The sequence below is a fragment of the Orycteropus afer genome, unplaced genomic scaffold (assembly GCF_000298275.1).
Source record: "Orycteropus afer afer isolate SDZICR_OR568_19922 unplaced genomic scaffold, OryAfe1.0 scaffold00003, whole genome shotgun sequence".
NCBI lineage: Eukaryota > Metazoa > Chordata > Mammalia > Tubulidentata > Orycteropodidae > Orycteropus > Orycteropus afer.
The window spans coordinates 20,963,356-20,984,064 of NW_006921590.1; the positions used below are offsets into that span (position 1 = coordinate 20,963,356).

The window sequence follows — 20,709 nt, forward strand, 5'->3', positions numbered from 1 at the left end:
AGGGGTCGCTGTGACTCGGGTCCAACTGGATGGCAAATAACAACAACAACATGAACAGTACTAAGGATCCTGTGTGATCTAGTACTGGAAGAGATCAATAAGGGCGGTGACACCATGAGTTACCATACTAGGTGATAACAATCCTAGTGATACCGCTGAACTGGGGGGAAAAAGAAAGAAATTTTATGCTTGCCTAATCTCAGATAAGGAATATCTTTTTAGATATGAAAGCAAAAAAGGAAGCCATGAAGATAATTTATTGACTTGACTATTTTAATGTATATAACATTAATATGTCATAGATATAGTAGTCACAATTAAAAGGCAAATGGTTAATATCCTTAGTTGTTGAAAGAGTATCACAAATCACAAAGAAAACATTCATTAGGAGGAAATAGGCAACTCATTACATAAAAGCAATCAATAAATTTTTTAGTATAGTTTCACAAGCATTTGAAGAAATTAAAGTAACAATTTGTCAGTGAAATTGGAGAAGATTTTTAAAAAACATTATGCACATAGGTGATGATGTGGTGAGAAGGCAAGTTTTAATGCTCTACAGCAAGGAAATTCTTTCTGGAATATGCACGCACACACACACAGTTTTATCCTTTTACTCTGGAATTCTACTTCTAGGGGTATTATCCTAAAGAAATAACCAGAAATAGGCAAAAAGATTACTTTAAGGATATCTGTTAGAGTTCCTAATTTATTCACCCTTATTTCCTTCCTTTCCTCCCTCTTTGTGTCATTCCCTCTCTCTTCCTTTCTTCCTTTTTTCTTTTCTTTCTTTCTTTTTAGTTTTTTTTTTGGCAGAGGGGTTTGGATTTTCTGTAGTTTTCTGCAGTAAGTAGCTATTACTTTGATATTAGAATTATGATAGTTTCTTACTGCAATAAATTGTGTATTATTGCAGGAGAATAAGCCCCTCATAAAGATTTTTAAAGCACATTTAGCAATGCTTCAGAAAGGCCTGACAATCTTTTTCTGAAAATCAGCCAAAGAAAAACCCATGGATCACAACAGTCCATCCACTTGTGCACAGGGTCACTATGGATCATGGACTGACTCCATGGTAGCTGAAAACAGCGCAATGCTTAATTCTATTTTTTCTGGGTCTCTATCTTATTCTGGGAGCTCTGGTGGCATAGTGCATAAGGCATTTAACTGCTAACCAGAAGGCTGGCAGTTCAAAACCACCAGCCACTCCTCGGAAGGAAAGTTGGGCAGTCTACTTCTGTAGTAATACTGCCTTGGAAACCCAAGGAGGAGTCACTATGAGATGGATTCAACTCCACGGCAGTGCATTTGGTTTGGTTTTGGTATCTTGTTCTACTAAGGGATAGTCTCATAAAGGTTTCATTAGTGAGGAGATGGTTACCTATAAAAGATTGAAGTGATATGTTATACACTGTCCTAAGTCATACTAAATCATCGTTTCACAAAATATTTTGTAAAAATGTCATTAAATTCCTCTAATTCAAGGCTAGCAATAACTTACAAAAGAACTCTGTTTAAGTTTACTTTTGTATTATCTTTGGGATATCAACTGTATTCCTAAAAGTAGGATAGGGTTTAGCAGAGGGCAGTTAGCTCTTTCTTTCAATTTCCTGCTCACAAGAAGCCTACACTAATTCTACCAGCAGTACTTTCTCTGTTTTCTGCTCCTATGTTTTCTTTTAATTTCTTCAGAAAGTGGTATTTTGTCTTGTCATTTTATAAAAGATCACCCTTAGTTATTAAGCAAAAGTTAAATGATAATTTACTTAATTTAAGATACAGAAATGAGTATCATCTGTTATTAAATTTTTAAAATATGTATTTTGATGCTTAAGGGAAAAGAATCTCAATTAACAAGGTAAGTCACTAATGTGGAATAACTTATTTCTCCACAATGATGGGTAAATAATAGATTTTTACAATAGTCTTTTAAAGACAGCTTACTAACTAATATTATACCTTTTGTTTCTGTGCCTATGAATGTGATCCACAGGTGAACCCCAAAATAAGGAAAAAGAAAATTGTGTTACTGAAACCACTAAATAATTTAAAATAAGGTGAAATAGAAAGAAAAAAGTTAATGGTAGTGTTCTGATTAAACATGTTAAAAATCATATTTTAAAAACTTTATTTTCTGTCATACCTGCTAAAGATTGTTCCCTTTATTATCCAACATTTCTAGCCAGCTGACTTCAGCTCTTCCTAAATCTACAGACATCCTAATTTTGAACCATTATATAATGAAAACATTGGGTGTAATTTCCTTCGGTCTACAGTTCTTAGTTGCCCTTCTTACTGCAGATCTTTACACTGTAGCTCATGATTATAATTTGCATAAGTGAAATTCATATTTATGAGTACAGATCTTGAAGCAACTGACAGGTGCAAGCTTGTCTACCATGCCAATTTATTGTTTGTTGTGTTATTTAAAAGCAAACTGCTCTCTCTGTTTTAAAGAATGAGTGCTGTGGTTGAATTGGAAAGAAATTCTAAAAGTAGATAAAATCTTGTTTTTTAGCTTTCCATTTTTATGCTTTTCTGAATAATATGGTAATGTCACGGGTGACTGTAAGTTGAAGAAATGTCATACTGAGCTTAAAATACACACTAAAGGACTCTCAAAATCCATCCTTCCCATTTCCCTTGCTCTTATGTTTCAGGGCATGCACGAGCTGTTGGCACCTATAGTCTTCATCCTCCACTGTGACCACCAGGCTTTCCTACATGCTAGTGAATCTGCTCAACCCAGGCAAGTTTTTAGACGAGCACCACCTGTTTATTCAGCCCTGCTGTAATCTTTTTTACCTCAAAATATTTTAAATTGAAGGTACTTCTAACTTTTTGTAAGTTGTAAACATGTAGTTGTGTTTCATATGGCTAATTAGAAGGATCCAAAGTAAATTCCATTTAATAGTTTTAATCCCACTTCTGCTATGGAGCACATTTGGAATCATAAATATTGCTAAGAATCTTTCATCTGTGCTGGAAAACATATAACTTAATGAATTAAGGAGAGGAATTTTTTGTTACAATAGCAAAGGTGCTAATGATTGATGATATTTCGATATATGGTCCTCTAGTGGTCCATTCTTTTTCACAGTAAGCTGCATGAGAATCTTACATATGAGATACATACTTTGCACCAGGTTTGTCTCAGCTCAGTTCTGAGGGAACAGAGGGAATGGTGTGACAAAGAACTCCATTCTGTAAATAAACAGAAATGGCTTCTCATGTTTTTAAGATACATATTACTATTTCAACAAAATAATAAATTTTAGTAATGGTATTTGTTAGAGTTCATTTACTAAGATACCCTAACCAGAGAGATGACCAGGAAGCATTTTGAGGGTGGAAAGCTCTAGGATTGTCAGACTTTGTCATGAGTAATCCACAGGCTCCAAAAAAAAAAAAAAAAAATGACAACTCACTGCCATTGGATATCTAAGGCTGTAGATATTTACAGAAGCAGACTGCCTCATCTCTCTTCTGCAGAGCAGGTAGTAGGTTTGAACCACCAACCTTTTGGTTAGCAGACAAATGCCTTAACCATTACACCACAAGAGCTCCTTAATTTACAGGCTAATGTATCTATATATAGAAAATTTTAAAAATCTAACTTATAATATGTGGCAATACCATCTTTGTTAACCATATATAGCTATCTGTTTTGCTGAGCATACGTTAGAGTCTTTTTTAAACTTACTTCTGTCTATTATATAGATTAGTGTTTTCAAGTTTCCGTGGAGCTTCTATGATTTTATTGGGCTTATTTTGACAATAGTAACCATATCTTAATTGCCTTTGCTTCAGTTACTTCTAAAGTATAACAATATAGGAATGAACTTAGGTTGGTATTAGAATCATTTTCTTGTGCCAGTTTTAGCTTTACAAAATGTACATGCATGTGTATGTACTTCACATGAAATGATTGAAAATAGCTTTCAGTGAGTTGGACATGCTTCTTCACCTATTTCAATTAATAAAAAAAGTAAAAACAGCACCATAAAATAAATTTTTAAGAGGTACTGTAACTGGTTAAGTGCTGTTGGAGTAAAAATAGTAATATTAAGAGAAAATAAGTTAATGTTTTGATGTTGCGTAGTTGACTAGTAACTATGATTTTTGTTTTGTTTTGGGGCAGCATGTGATAGATTGTGTAGTAATCAATTCTAGATCAAGTATATTCAAGGACTATATTGTAACATTCTGTATTAGTTGTTTGGAATCATTAAATAGTTAACTTCACTGTGGAATAGACAAGGCAGCTCATTTGGTTTTGATCTTCATAGAAAGGATTTTACTTAGTAATGGAGTTACTGTTTTTGTTTTGAAAAGATTTTTTTTTCATTTGCACACTATATGAAAGTTGGTTTGTGATGTAGAATAAACTGAGCATTTCTTTCAAATGAAAATGTACACACTTTGATTACTTGTAATTATTTTTTAAGTGAGGAAATGAAAACTCTCTTGAACCCTGAGTTTCTGGAACATGATGCCTAGTAAGTACAACGATTTTTTTGTTTTGTTTGTTTTATTCTTTTGTACTGCCCTTACTTTGATGAAGGTGTAACATGAGCATTTATTATTTTTCTAATTTTCAGTGCAATGTTTTCACAACTTATGGAAACTGCTGAACCGTGGTTTTCTACTTTTGAGCATGATGGTCAAAAGGTAAGTCTTCAAGTTTAGATCTTTCCAAATATTTGAGGAAACAAGATTTCTGTAAGTAATCCCAAATAATCAGTATAAATTACTAGTGTAAATTACTATATATATATATATATATATATATATATATACTATTACTAGTATAAATTACAAGTATACAGTATAAATTATTAATTATTAGTAGTATAACCAGAAAATGAGAATGTCAAAATAATTTTGGAGTAAGATTGAACAGGACATGTAAGCTGTATCTCTAATAACATTGGAATTTATAAAAGACAATATGAAAGATTTTATTTCCAGAAATAAGAAGCTTTTCTTTAAACTTTTCTTTTTATATTATCTATGAAGTGTAACTTCTCACTTACAAGATCATTACAAACTTTGTTGGAAAAGTCCATCTGCCTGTTTGATTCTTTGCTATGCTAGTGTACTAATAGACATTGTTACCAAAGTACACAGGTAAGTCTGATCAAATAGATTGTTTTATATACAGAAGGTAATGCATCACTACTGAATTCACACATTTAGCATCAGTAACCCTTGCCGTTACTTTCTATTTGTATGATAACTACAGTTTTTTTGTGATGCAATTTACATACCATATAATTCACCCGTATAAAGTGTATAATTCATTGATTTTTGATATGTTCACAAGATTGTGCAAACAGCATCACTCTCTAATTCCCAAACATTTACATCACCCCAGAAAACAAACGAACCCGTGCTCCATTCTCCCCTACCCACAGCCTTGGCAACACTCACCTACGACTGTGTCTGTGTATTTCTTTATTCTGGACATTTCATCTTAAAGGAGTCACACAATAAGTGTTCTTTGTGACTGGCCTCTTTGATTTAGTATAATGATTTTTAATGTTCATTTATGTTGTAGTATGTATCAGTACTTAATTCCTTTTTATGGCTAAGTATACTCCATTGAGTGGGTCTACCATGTTGTGTCTATCCATTCGTCAGTTGATAGATATTTGGGGCTGTTTCTACTTTTTGGCTCTTACAATTACTGCTGCTATGTACACTCATGTACAAGTTTTTGTGTGAACGTAGTTTTCATTTCTCTTGGTATATTCCTAAGGAGTGGAATTGATAGATTTAACTATACTTTTTAACAAAGATCTATGTGTTGTCTTTTCATTGTTATTGCACAATATTTGAAAAATTGCAGATTCTTCTGGCAAGAAGAAAGTTATCCAGTATGGATAACTTTCTTTATATTGGTATAATTAATTGCATTCTGGTTAGAAGCCCGTATATTAGTGTCATGTCATTTCATCTCTTAAAAATGAAGTGGGTAACTAATGCTATTCATCCCTTTGACCTGGGTCAGGGGTTGGTACACTACTGCCTGCAGACAAAATCTAGCCTGCTGTCTGTTTTTGTACAGATTGTACAGTGATTTTTACATTTTTAAATGGTTGTGGGGGTGGAGGGAGAGAAGGATATTTTATAGTATATAAAAATTATGTGTAATTTTAATTTCTGTCTCCATGAATGAAGTCTTACTAGAACACAGCCATGCCTAAAGTATTTACTATCTGGTTCACAGAGAAAGTTTGCCGATCTCTGGCTTCAATGATAATGTTGTCCTTTGGAATATGTTAACATGTTACATTTCCAACCTGAAAGGGTTGTTTGATGTTAAACCTGTCATATGCATAAGTAACAAACTACTGTATGTTTTGAAACAATATCTTTATGTTCTTACCAGGTGATTTAATGAAGTTATAGACTTATTTGTGAACTTCAACATTTTGAGCTGAGCGTATTTGAACACATTTAAATGCTAGCAATATGATAACTCCATGCAGTAGTCATTTTATATTTTATGAATAGGTCACAGTGTCTGAGAAACTGAATGATTAAAATATGAAAAAGCAAACTTCACTGCCATTGAATCGGATCCGACTCATAACGACCCCTCCTTGGGTTTCCGAGGGGTATCTCTACAGAAGTAGATTGCCCAACCTTCCTTCTGAGGAGTGGCTGGTGGGTTTGAACCACCAGACTTCTGGTTAGCAGTCAAGTGTCTTAGGCACTACACCACCAGAGCTCCTATTAAAATGTGAGGGTTACCATTTTTCAATTTTGCCTATTCCTTGATATTACTGAGTGAAGTTTATGGAAGTGGCTAAGACAACATAAAGAAAGATATTAAATTTATTAAGGAACATAGAGATGCGACTTCTGAATTTTCATGTTAATTACTTGTCTGTATCAGTAAATAATATATTCCTAAAAGCATGTCTAATGAATTCTTTTCTCATGCTCCCCTTTTTATTCTCCTTTATAATTCTGTCACCTCTTTTGGAAAAACTTCTAGAAATTAATACATGTATTCCCTATTTGGTTCTTCCAGTTTCTTTGAAAAGTCAACTATATCACAGTCCATGCTGGTTAGTTCAGCAGACAGTCTTTTCATAATAATACTTTCTTGATGAAAGAAGCAGTGTGTTGGTTTATATTCTGGCACAAACATTATCTTATTATGTTCCTATAACAAACAGTTTGTGCATTGGCACTGATCTGCAGACCACGCTTTGAGTAGCATGTTAAAGAAATAGTTAAAAATATTTTCTAGTTTTACTGATAGTTACAGCTGTCCCATTTGATCATATTTGATAAGTGCAAATAGCATTCTTTGGTATGATAAGAAATTCTAGAGATAAGGAAATATTTTACATTAACTTTATCTTCTTTTGTGATTTTATTGTTAGATAAGCTAAGCTGTTTAACAGCATTTAAGTGATCATGAGCATTACTTTTGAGTCTCTTAGATTTAAGAGATTTTATTATAAGGAGTCTGAGCACAGAGGAAATCTTTTCAAAGTACAGTTTATACAACCTTGTAGTTTTCAGTAGACTATCTTAGCTGCTAACCTAAATGTCAGCGGTTCAGACCTACCAACCCCACTCTGTAGGACCAAGATGTAGCAGTCTGCTTCTGTAAAAATTACAGCCTTGAAAACCCTGTGGAATAGTTCTACACTGTCCTATAAGGTCGCTAAAGGTCAGAATTGACTCGATGACAAGGTTTTTTTTTTTTTTTCTCTTTTTTTTTCTTGTTTTTTTGTTTTTAATATGAGTCCCTATTAAGTATTTGAAAAGGGGGCTACATATTTTATTGATTTGATGACAATGTACTTTATTCAAAATAGGAATTGATCATATGATTTTGTTAAGTTAAATATTTTTGATAGGTTCTATTAGAATCAATTCTCTCCAAATCCTGTAATAGTATTTCTATAGAAGTATGTTTACACAAGACCCTATATATAGGGTCTTGTTATAGACAGATAAGAGGTATCAGTTTTCTATGATATATAAACATTACCTGAACACAGTACCTATTCTGGCCAGTATTCTGTCATACAAAGTCCTCCAGTACAGAACAACTATATTACTAAAATGCATAAAATATTAAATTGGTCATTTTTTATGAGAATTTGGCATTAATATAAATAGTATTATTGAATATGAATGCTATCTTACCATTAACTTGACTTCCCCAAAATAAATACTTCCAATTAATATCAATAGGAAAAAAATTAATAAGCCTTAATTTTTTTTAATAAAAAGAAAATACTAGCTATTGCAAAATCAGGGCAAAAAAGGGTTGCCAGTGCATTACTTTTAGAGTAAGTAACAACAATATATAGGCTTCATTATCGCAAAACGATTGAACCATAAAAATTAACATAATTTTAACATTCTTTGGACCCAGAAGACCCTAGGATAGGCACTTAGAGAAACTATAAGAGAATGTTTTTCTTTATAAGATTTGAACTGATCTTGGACAGACGAGAAGTTTTCCCTCATAGTAGTTCATGCTGCTCCTGTCTTTTGTGCCTTCTACCAGCCTGATTAGTTGATGCTCTTATATGGAAGTCTGGATTTTTTTTTCTTTGTAGTCTTCACCTCAAGACTAATGTTTGTATCCCAGAATCTGGCTGAGCATTGAAAAAATGATATTCCTTTTAGATATCTCACAGTTTAGGAGAAGAGAGAAGTATTATATAGGAGGCTGGAGCATCTGAGAAGAAAAAGAAATAGGACTAAGGAAGGCTCTCTGGAAGATCTGACAGTTGAGCTGAATCTTGAAATATACTTGAGAGCTCCTCAATGGAGACACTGGGCAAAATATATTTCCGGCAAAGGAATGGTATCCTCACAGCCTCTAGAAGCCCATGAGAATAGAGATTGTCCAGATAATGAAAGGCTTGCAGATCTGGCTAAGAAATTAGTTTTCATTTTTTCACTGAGTGAAAATAATAGAGAACTTTTCAAGAGGTTTAAGCAGGGCAATTTGGCATTATCCTGTTTATCTGAGTTTAAATAGATCACCTCATGTTTTAGAAGATGGATTCAAAAGCAGATTAAACCAGTTAAAAAGAAAGAAATTATTAGAGCCTTGAATCACGCGGTAACAGTAGGGCTGTGGAAGATAGGAGAGGTACTGAGGAGCTAACATTGGCAGACTAGGTGTTTTTACTAGAGGATGGTGTGAGGTGGACGTGATGAAAGAACATATTTTGAACAGAAGATGATAAGCTTGGTTTTAGGCCTGCTGAATTTTTGAGACCTTTGTGGCAGTCCAAGATTTCTTGTGAGCTTTTGAATTTATGGGAGGCAATCAGGAGTGTACTAGGCTATTAATACAGTTTAGGAAGTCTTTAAGAAAATGGATGTTGGTTGAAGCAGTATGTAGGACTTGATATCGCTCAAGGAAGATTTATAAGTAGAAGATAAAACTAAAACCAGACTCTGTGGAAAAGGCAGAACCAAGAAACAAAAAGATGAATTTAAGCTAGAGAAGTAGACTGAGAATGAGTGATAGTCAAAAAAATTTGACACAGTGATGCTATAAATAGTGACTGCAGAAAGGTAGATTTTGTGGACTGAAGGTCAGAAGAATGATGAGTGTCATTGGAGAATTCATCAGACATGGGATCATTGAAATTCACATGAAAATATTACAAGGAGTTAGAGATACATCTCTCTTAATAAGAGATTATGGGTGGCAGGAGGGAAGTTGTAGTTGGCCCAAAATAGATTGTATTTAAGTCATATATACTTCCCCCCCCATAGTAATTTTAATTATTTATTTATTTATTATAACATAAAGTGTACCTTTTTTTTTTTTTTTCTTTTTGCAGTATTTCCTCCCCTCTCCTCCCACCCTTGGTAAACAACAAAGCAAGTTTCCTTCCATAAACCTTTCCTTGTTAAGTCATATATATGTTTTATCGGGAGATAAGTCTTTTTACTCCACTCTATAAATTGACCAAGGGTCACTAGAGAACATCCTGTTTCTAGTACTAGTTTCTTTTATTTCCTACCTTTCATAACTTTTGAGAGCTAGCCCCTCAACTCAAATTAATACCATTTTCATATTTAAGTTTTATACCATAAGAAATCTCGGAAGGAAGGTTGGGCAATCCTACTTCCGTAGTGATACTGCCTCGGAAACCCAAGGAGGGGTCGCTATGAGTCGGGGACGACTCAATGGCAAACAACAACAACAACCACAAGAAATGTTTCCATTAAAAGTTTGCTATTTATGTACTGAGTCTGAGCAGATAAACTCTCCATGAATAAGTGGAAAACAGTGGCCACCATTATTCCTAGCCAAGATTATCTTGTAAAACTTAATCCATAGGAGAAACAGGAATACAGATAGAGTAACGGTTTAGAAGGTGTATCCTGGCTATTGCCATATGAGCACATTTATTGCTATGATGGTCAGTATATGATTCAACATTTTAAGCATTTGTCATGAGATGTTTGATGTAGTTGTGGTTCTTGTTTAAACTCCATTTATAGATAAATTCAAGAATGATGTTTCTATTTTTCTTAATTTATATTGAAATAATTTATGTTCTATTTTTCCTATCTTTGTTTTTAGGGGAAAGAAACACTGATGACCCCCATCCCCTTTGCTAGGCCACAAGATTTAGGGCCAACAATTGCTATTGTTACTAAAGTTAACCAGATCCAGGATCATCTACTGAAGAAGCATGATATTGAGCTTTATATGCACTTGAACAGACTAGAAATTGCACCACAAATATATGGGTTGTAAGTATTAAAGTTTCCATTTCTGCTACCCCTAATAATGATTTATGGTGGTTTCTAGAAGTTAAGAACAAGAACTGTCCTGACTTCATTCTGTGTCACATCTCTTTTCTGTCCTGTGTGCTATGCTCTATGTTTATTACTTTCACATATGGTACCTCATCTAATATTCCCACCAGCCTCATTCATTGGATATTATCCTTTTGGTTACGATGAAGAAACTAAGGCTTAGACTATGTGGACACTAAGATTAAGTTTACACACATTTAAGTCATCATTCAAATTTAAGATGGATTGGCTACATATTTCCAGGGCCCAGTACAAAATGAAAACTGTGGAACCCTTCTTTAGAAATTAGTGGCAATTTAAGATGACAGCAGCAGATCATTAAATCAAGGATGGGCCTTCTAAATGTCAAGCTCTGTGTACCTGCACAGGTCTTACATCCATGAAGTCAGCCCTGATTACAAGTAGTCCTATAAGATGTGCAAGTTCTTTTTATTTAATCATGCGGTCATCTTCTGTTCTACCCTCAGAAGTGGATTCTTATCAATAAGATACATGCCCCTCCCCAGGAAACATGTTGTCTTAATCTTTTTAGCCACGTAACTTCTCTAATATGCTATAGCAGAAGAGTAAACAGTCAGTCACTCCTTAGATGTTCTAAACTGAAGAACACAGTTCTCTAAGGAATCTGCCCAGAGCAGCTCTTACGGTGCACAGTAATTAGAGGAGGAGGAGGAGGATGGGGGAAATCCACTGTCAAGTGAGGGAACAGCACTGACAATTTGTATGCATCAGTGATTTATAAATGTGCTTAAGCAAATTAGAAATATAGAGGTTTTAAATAATATGAATCAGCTGAGTTGTGCTATAGAGCTAAAGTATCCTTTAGATTAAAATGGTAGAGCATTCATATCTAGTGCTGAGCATTTCCCTGGTAGAAATTTTCTGCAAATGCTGACACTCAGTTGGGTAGAATTTGGAAAACTGACAAGTTGTTATTGAGATGCACGTAATAGATGCTCAATAAATGAGTTATTCAAATTGTAAAAAATCTCAAATGAGTGTAAAGTTTAAGGCCAGAGCAGGACTGTTTATTTAGTACAGAAGGAAAAATACAAATGAGTGTTTCATTTATGTTTTCATGTTATACACAGTCTTTTACTAATAATTCTCAGCTTTTTTTCTTCTCTGGAATCACTGAACAGTGATTGAATAAGTATTTTCCTGTTCAAATTCTGACTGCTTTCATTTCTGTGACTTAAGCTTGACCTCATCATTGAGAGTGGCCCCATCTTTCCTGCTGGAGATGAGAATGTGTATGACATGGGTACAGGGCAGCACTGTAGGCTATTAATGAATTTCTGTTTGCACTTAAAAATATAGATGATACATTTGTGATTATAAGCATAAAATTTATTTTAAATTAGCTAACGCACAGTCAGGAGTTCAATTCTGTGTTCCTCTCTGCTATGCATTCAAAAAATTGGTAACAAAAAGCTCATTTTATGCTCTCAAAAATTTTTCACTGAAGTCTAGAAATTTTTCTTAAATATTGAAGGAAAGAATTGATGTTTGACATGTGTATCATTTCTTTGAAATGCTCAGGTTTTTTTTGTCTCTTAGAGAGAGCTGGTGTTTTCACTGCAATGATAATGGCATTGGCTTCGGTATAATGATATAAATTGAAGTATTTTCCAGTTTCCTCTTCTACCATTAGTTTCCATCAGTTTTCTCTTCATCATAAGTCATAGAGCTGCTTTGACATCTGACCAGCATCTTCCCAATAAAAGTCAATAAACTGTGACATAACCACTCTTAATCATTCCAACTTTTTTTTATTAGTTTATTTATTAGCCCTGATCATACCAGGGCTAGCCATGGTCATAGCTGACTTATTTGTCACATCATTTTTGTATAGACTCTCATCTCCATTGTCTAAGAAGAAAATTTTTTTTTGATCTTTGAAGAAAAGGTCATTCATTCTTTCAAGTTACCGTTCCAACTTTGGTTTTGATTTTCTGTGTTTTCTTCAATAAAGTATATGGGCTTCTACTTAACACAGATAATAGCTATCCTTTAGACCAGTGTTGCTAAAGAGAGAGTAGAGGAATTAGAGTAAAGCTTTTAAAACTTTGATAGCAATCTAGCAGGGTAATTTTATGTCATTGAGCCTAATAAATAATGTAGGTGTATATCTCATGGAAATGAATGTGAAAGATTTTGTTCTGTTGTATATCATACAGGTATTATGAATCTAAATAATTGTTGATGCTACTGTCTCTTCCTGTTGGCAGAAAGTTGTTAATTTAGTTTTATGATCAAAAACAATACTTGAAAGTAGTTAGTGTGTGGCTTGGGTGAATTTGTCATTAACTGAACAGATATAAAAAAATCAGCTGTCAGTTAATAGCTTTTTTCAGAGTGATGATGAGAATCCATGGTTGTGTCATCTGATGTGTGCTTTCACATGCCAGCTCTTATAGACTTTTGATTTTCAAAGAAAATATTTGCTTATAAACTAAAATGTTCCAATAGAATTGGAGAAACATGGTAAATAGGTCAGTACTGAGTGAGCCAATTGCAGAATGTTTTCAATACCACCAATGTCTGTAGAATGAGTAGTAAATCATAAATAGATGTTTACATGGAAGAGAGAGTGTTAGTTACCAAGACTAAATTATACTACCTAGTGAGTCTAGGTTTCTAATTGTAGTCACTCTTCAGCAGTTGCATGGTATATTAAAAAATATTTAAATCTGCTTTCTAATAAGGTTATAATTGTTAAGAAAAAAGTTAGCAATTACTCAATTTAAAAAAAAAGAAATCTTAACTGGTGATCTTTGCTCTAGAGCAATTATTCAGTTTTTAAAGCTAGTGTTTGTTCAACTTCTGTAAGAAAATACACTGTGATGTAAATATGTTATGCCTTTAGAGGTGGTAGATGTGTTATGTGTATAGACATTTTCTTGTATTTTGTTAATGAATTTATTTAGCATAATCACAATTAATGGTTAGTGTACAATTATTAATTGTACTAATTTTGACTATGGTCATTCCAAATTCGTTTAGGTTAATTTTCATTAAATATGTATTTATTTTGAAATATGGGATCGAGTACCCATAAATCCTAAATGTTACGTAATAGCTTACTTATTGATGCTACCACTTTATATATTTTAGATGCATTATCTCTAGCATAGTTTTAGCTTGTTTTTCTATTGGAAATGTTAAATGAACTTACTATTTTAGTTTGAGCAAAGATAATTTAATTTAATTTATGCAGTTAAATGTTCAATACTGCATAAGTGATGTTATAAAATAATATATCCTAAAAGTAATGGTCACTGTGTTTTCATTATCTTTATGAAAGATTACTCCTGTTGTACTTAGCATGAAGTTTCTCTTCCTTTAATTTAAATAACTTACATCTTGAGTTGTCTTTTGTTTGTCATTTATTGATAGGTATTGATTGCTTTTTTTTTAATTAAATTCTATAAGGACCTATCAGGAGCTCTGGTGGCATAGTGCCCAAGGCATTTGACTGCTAACCAGAAGGCTGGTGGTTCAAACCACCAACCACTCCTCGGAAGGAAGATTGAGCAATCTAATTCCGTAGTGATAACTGCCTTGGAAACCCAAGGAAGGGTTGCTATGAATTGGATCCGACTCAAGGACAGTGAGGAGCTCTGGTAGCGTAGTGCCTAAGGCACTTGACTACTAACCAGAAGGCTGGTGGTTCAAACTCACCAGCCACTCCTTGGAAGAAGATGGGGCAATCTACTTCCGTAGTGATACTGCCTTGGAAACCCAAGAAGGGGTTGGTTTCTATGAATCAGGTCCGACTCGAGGGCACATAACAATAACAAGGACAGTGAGTTTGGGTTTTTTTTTTTTTTGGTTTAAGGACCTATCAATGCACAGTGACTAATTTCGAGAGTGAAATATTTGACTGCATTATTTTACACTTTTAAAGGTATTTCTTAGAGTTGCATTTGTGGTATCTTCATTTTTAGCATGAGAATAAGAATGCCCTGTGATTTTATCCCTTGGGTTTGTTTCTGTGCAAATCATCTAAAATACTAGTATTATGATTTCATACCTTGAGCACGTACCTTGATGTGATTCTAAAAGGATCTTAATAATAGTAGATTCAAAAATTAATACTGAAATGATCAACTGTGAGAACAGTTTACTACAATACTCTTTTGTAAAGAGACCAAAAATTAAAGTTTATAATTAACAATGTCTGTTAAGTCAGAGTAACTGTTTATATTATCACTTTTAAATATATTGAATCTGTATATTTTAGACCTTGTTTTATACTTTGATATAAATAGAATATGTAATAAGCATCTGTGAGATGTGCAATTAATGTCGCTTTTGAGGAAAGACCCTCATAACACACTTGGGCTTTGGCACGCTTAAATTACGAGCTCTTTACAACACTCATGGGATAAATTCCATATCCCCAGATGCTTATTTTTATATCTTCTATGTCCCTTATTTCCTATTTTCTGGATTAGCAGTTATTTTTCTATGGTAGCTTATAATAATCTGGTGAGAGTCTTGGTTACTGATAAATAATTTGCTAAATTGTATGATAAAATTTTTAATCATTTATATCACCATATATCAGTTTTAATGCATATCAAAATGTCATTATCTAGGAGTACTAAATTTTTAAAAATCTGTATTTGAATAAACACATAGTAAAAAATGTAACTCTCCATCATCGAAAGTCAGTGTAATTATCACCTTAAAATTGTATCTCTCAACAGTTTTAAGAAAATAGCTTCCTATTGTAAGCACAATGATTGAAATATTCTTTTCTTCTCAGTGAGCTTTATTTTATACATAAAACATAGAATATGAGAGGTTAGAAGGTGGAGATCTAAAATCAGCATTTTTTTTTTTTTTTGTACAGCATTGTGTATTCCCTAGAATTACTCCTTTTGAAAAAGTTGGGAGTTTTTCCTTCTACATGAAAAATTATCATAGATAAGACTTATGAGGAAGAGCAATAGATTGAATTATTGGAATAATGTGTAATAATTGCTAATACTTACTGATTTCTTCTGATGGGTTAGACATTGTGCTAAAGACTTTACATAGGTTATTTTATCCTCACAACAAATTGAAATTGGTTCTGTTATTGTCACTATTTTATAGATGACAAAATTAAAGTTTATACAGATTTACTTAGGTCAGACAGCTACGAAGAGACCGAATTAGACTTTGAAATCTTCAACCTAAATCCATACTATAATTTGGTTAGTACTGTCAATGTATAGAAAACTAAGGCACCCAAAGGTACTATGAATCAATTTTGGACCATGAGCCAAATTCTGGGTAACAAGATAAGCTCCAAAGACTCAGAGAGAAACAAAGCTCAGAATCAGAGTCTAGTTAGTAGTAATCAGAAACCAGCCTGGTAAGGAAGACATGGAAAATCAAGAGTACTGAAGAGCCTGAAGCACATAGCCCATTACAAAAGTCAGTAAACAAAGCGAGCCCTTCAGGCATAGGATGTACCAGCAGCAAAAGTATACCTAAAATAATAAGCTGTAGCCTAACACTTGAAATTTTTTTACTCAAGTCCAGTACTGGCTTTTTTTGGGTTGTTGTTGTTCTTGTTGTTACGTGCTGTCAAGAACCGACTCATAGCAACCCCTCCCTAGGTTTCCGAGGCAGTATCACTACAGAAGTAGATTGCCCAGCCTTCCTTCCGAGGAGTGGCTGGTGGGTTTGAACCACCAGCCTTCCGGTTAGCAGTCAAGTGCCTTAGGCAGGATATGAAGTAGAAATGGCAGGAGGAATCAAGTTTAAATCTTAAACTTGAACTCCAATATAAATAAATAAAAGTTAGTTGATGGCAAAGTGACCATTTTTTTTTTTTTTTAATTAAGTTCTATAAGAACCTGTCAGGAGCTCTAGTGGCATAGTGCCCAAGGCATTTGACTGCTAACCAGAAGGCTGGTGGTTCAAACCCACCAACCACTCCTCAGAATGAAGATTGAGCAACCTAATTCTGTAGTGATACTGCCTTGGAAACCCAAGGAGGGGTTGCTATGAATTGGATCCGACTCAAGGACAATGAGGAACTCTGGTAGCGTAGTGCCTAAGGCACATGTATCTTTGAATAAATAAAGGCCAAGAAGGGAAGATTAGGAAGGGTACCATCCACATGCTTTCCTAGTAAAAAAGATATTCTGCCACTGAGAGAGGAATAAAAATTAATAACTCAAGCAAGGAGAAAGCAGGTCTAAAAAAGACTGGTAGAAAACTGTGTATCTAGTACAATATAGTGAGGATTAACTGGGAAATATATAAAACACAGTACTTGACACTAAGCACTCAATAAATGTTCATTGTTGTTCATTTATAAGCACTTAGTGCAAAATGTCTGGTTCTTAATAAGACTAAATAGTAATAACAAAAGACAATAATAATGCTTACAAAAGAAACATAAAGGGAGATGACAAATAACAATACTACCAAAGATTAGTTTATGGTATTCTGTGTGGCACTACATATAGCTATAGATAGTTATATACTATTAGATATAGTAATATATAGTTATGGTCTTATACACACATGCACACACACACACATACATGAATTAAGCTCCCCTTTAAAAAGGTAAATAAGCTCAACTGGCTTTATGTATAGAATTCAGTTATATGCTATTTAGAAGAGACAGATAAATCATAGTTGAGTATAAAGAATATGGGAGTGATAATATTAATACCAAAAAAAGTGTAATTCAAAACAAAAGCATTGAAAGACACAAAGCATCCATATATATATATATAATTTGTTGTTGTTGTTGTTATTTGCTGTCGAGTTGGCCGACTCATAGCGACCCCTCCTTGCCTTGGGTTTCCGAGGCAGTATCACTACGGAAGTAGGATTGCCCAACCTTCCTTCCGAGGAATGAATGAATATATATATATATTCATTCAGTTCATAATAGAAATATCACAACCTGAACTTTGATATATAATAAACATGACAGCAAGGAATTTGTCATCCTAAATGCCTACCTAAAAGAACCTGGCATTCAGTAAATATTTTGAGTTGATAAATAGGAAGAAAAGAACACAAATTATTTGAAGAATTGATTATTCAAAGATGTGCTGTGGTAGAAAATTTGCTGCTTGAAGAAAAACAAGTAATAATTATAAAAAAAAAAATTAAAACACTAAACATTAGAAGGAAAAAATGCATGAATATATAGCCAATCTTCCATCAGTATGAATTTTCTAAGAAGAATGTCAAAGAAAGCAAATTCTAGATGGTAAGTTTGAAATTTGATGACTCTGAAATTTTAAACTAATAAATACAATGCAAAGACAAACTGGTTTAAAAAAATAGAGAGAGAGAGAGAGATACAGATAATATTAAAGAATAAAAACAATTTTTATTCTTTATATATAAAGAGCCCTTAAATTTAGTAAGAAACTACTCATTCATAAAGTAGAACAATAAAGTGAACCATCAACTCATAGGGAAAAATACCAACAGTCAGTAAGTATATTGAATGTTTTCAACTATTAAAATAAAAAAATACATATTAAATAACAAATCATTATTTTCTTTTAGATTGATAAATATTGGAGAAAGTGTTACTCAATGCAGATACTATCAATTTGGGAGGCAGTTGGGGGGGAGTGAATGAAATATCTGATAGACTTCAACTTTTTAACCTGTGATTCCAATATTAAATATATCTTAAGTTAATCAGTAGAGCAAAAGTTTGTGGATAAAGATGTTTACCACAGTGATATTTATTATATAAAGTTGTGCCTAACTGCATTTCTAACGCAAAATTTAGATTAAATTATGGCTTTGTTATTTACTCCATTTTCTAATCAAGTGACTTATAGGCAGACAGATTAGGTACTATAATGATTGCCCCAGTGTGAGAAATAAGTAAGCAACATTATTTTTATGTAACTAATAATTGGTATTGACAGTATGCTGTGAGAGCACAAAAGCAGAGTGTTACATCAGGAATGCTTTTGACTGCAAGTAACAGAAACTAACGATGGACTGAAAACTAGTGGTTTTACAGTATTGACATTTATGTATCATGAGATTCTCTTGGTTTTCTTCATGTTTGTGGCTAAATAGTCTCAACATGGGCATCCCAGCTGGGTATCGGTTTTGTAGTTCAGGGTAGGAAATAGGAGAAATGACTGGTGCCAGCCATATCTGCCCTTGTTCAGGCAAAACAGCAGCTTTCTCAGCAACCATCTCTTGTTGGTAGAGTTTGGTCATACGTCCACAAGTGGCAGCAACAAAGGCTACAAAAACAGGAAGTGAGATCTTTATGGTTAGCTTTGATCAATTGTGATCCCATTACCTGGGGCTGGGCACCTTTTAGGGGTAAGAACATAAGTATTAGATAGGCAACTAACAGTTTTCTTAGACTAACTCAAAGTTTTAAAAGCTCTCTAGAAGAGATAATACCTATGCTATGTCTGGAAGTATAAGTAAGAGCAGTACAATGAAAATAAGTGGAAGGACCTTCAGGCAGGAAGAAAAACATGAGCAAAAGCATGATGTGGGAGGTACCATCATGTGTGCAGGAAACATGAAATACTTCATTATAAGTAGAGTGAATTTTGTGAGAGAGAGGGTTCTATGAAATAAAGTAAAGCCAGACATGGAAACTTGTATGCCACGCTAACAGCAATATAGATCTGTGCTGCCCCATATGCACCCACTAATCATGTGTGGCTATTAATCTTAAAAATTCAGTTCTCAGTCATACTAACTCTATTTCTTATTTTATTTTATTATATTATTTTACTTTATTTTTGCAGTATTCCTTTCCTTCCCCCTCCCACCCCTGGTAACCAACAAAAAAGTTTCCTTCCATATATAAACCTTTCCTTGATTTTTTTACAATAATGACCTAATACAATATTTGTCCTTCTGTGATTGACTTATTTCACTTGTCATAATGTCCTCCATGTACATCCACATTATGTGGTGTTTTGCCGATTCTACATTATTCTTTAAGGTTGCATAGTATTCCACTGTGTGTATGTACCATGGTTTGGTCATCCATTCTTCTGTTGATGGACACCTAGGTTTTTTCCATCTTTTGACTATTGTAAATAGTGTTGCTATGAACATGGGTGTGTGTATATCTGTTCTTGTCCTGGTTCTCACTTCTTTAGGATATATATTTGGTAAAGGAATTGCTGGATCAAATGCTATTTCTGATTCCAGTTTTCAAGGAATCACCATACTGTTTTCCACAGTGATTGTATCATTTTACAGTCCCACCAGCAGTGTAAGAGAGACTAGCCCTATTTCAACTGCTCAGTACCCAACTACATGTTAATAATGGCTACTATATTGAATAGCACTGATATAGAACATTTCCATCATTGCAGAAAGTTCTATTGAGTAATTTGATCTAGATTTTTATTCTACGGTAAGGGAGAGAGGATGCCATTGAAATAGAATGGTGCTAGGGTCATATTTGTGGCTTAATAGGATTACACTGACCACACAGTGGTAAAGAAAATGAAGGGGAAGATAAGACATAAGGAGCAGTAACCAGCTAAGTAGCTACTTCTGCTTGCTAGAAGAGAGTTGATAGTGATTTAAAACAAGATAAAGCAGGGTAGATTAAAAAGTAGTGGAAATATTGGAAGATACTAAGTTGCTAGGGATGGGGGAGATGGTGGGAGCTCTGTGGTAGTATTCTCATTTTCCATGCAGAGATGTGGGTTTGATTCCCAGCCAGAGCACCTCATGTACAGCTACTACTCATCTGAACTTACATAGCTTACATGTTGCTATGACGATGAACAGGTTTCAGCAGAGCTTTCAGACTAAGACAGTCTCAGAAGGAAGGCTGGGAGATATACTTCTGAAAATTAGCCAGTGAAAACCCTATGGATCACAGTAGTCCAATTCTGGGTGGCT

The 20,709-nt window shown here is 33.9% G+C and overlaps 1 protein-coding gene across 1 annotated transcript in view; it reads left to right on the forward strand.

The window, feature by feature from the left end:
• The window catches only part of TBC1D5 (TBC1 domain family member 5), a 544,439-nt gene that overhangs the window by 222,756 nt on the left and 300,974 nt on the right, over nucleotides 1-20,709 (forward strand). Inside the window, exons 8-11 of the mRNA XM_042780322.1 lie at nucleotides 2,661-2,749; nucleotides 4,449-4,499; nucleotides 4,602-4,671; nucleotides 10,589-10,761. Coding sequence (XP_042636256.1) covers nucleotides 2,661-2,749; nucleotides 4,449-4,499; nucleotides 4,602-4,671; nucleotides 10,589-10,761 — 383 coding nt within the window. The remainder of the gene's footprint in view (nucleotides 1-2,660; nucleotides 2,750-4,448; nucleotides 4,500-4,601; nucleotides 4,672-10,588; nucleotides 10,762-20,709) is intronic.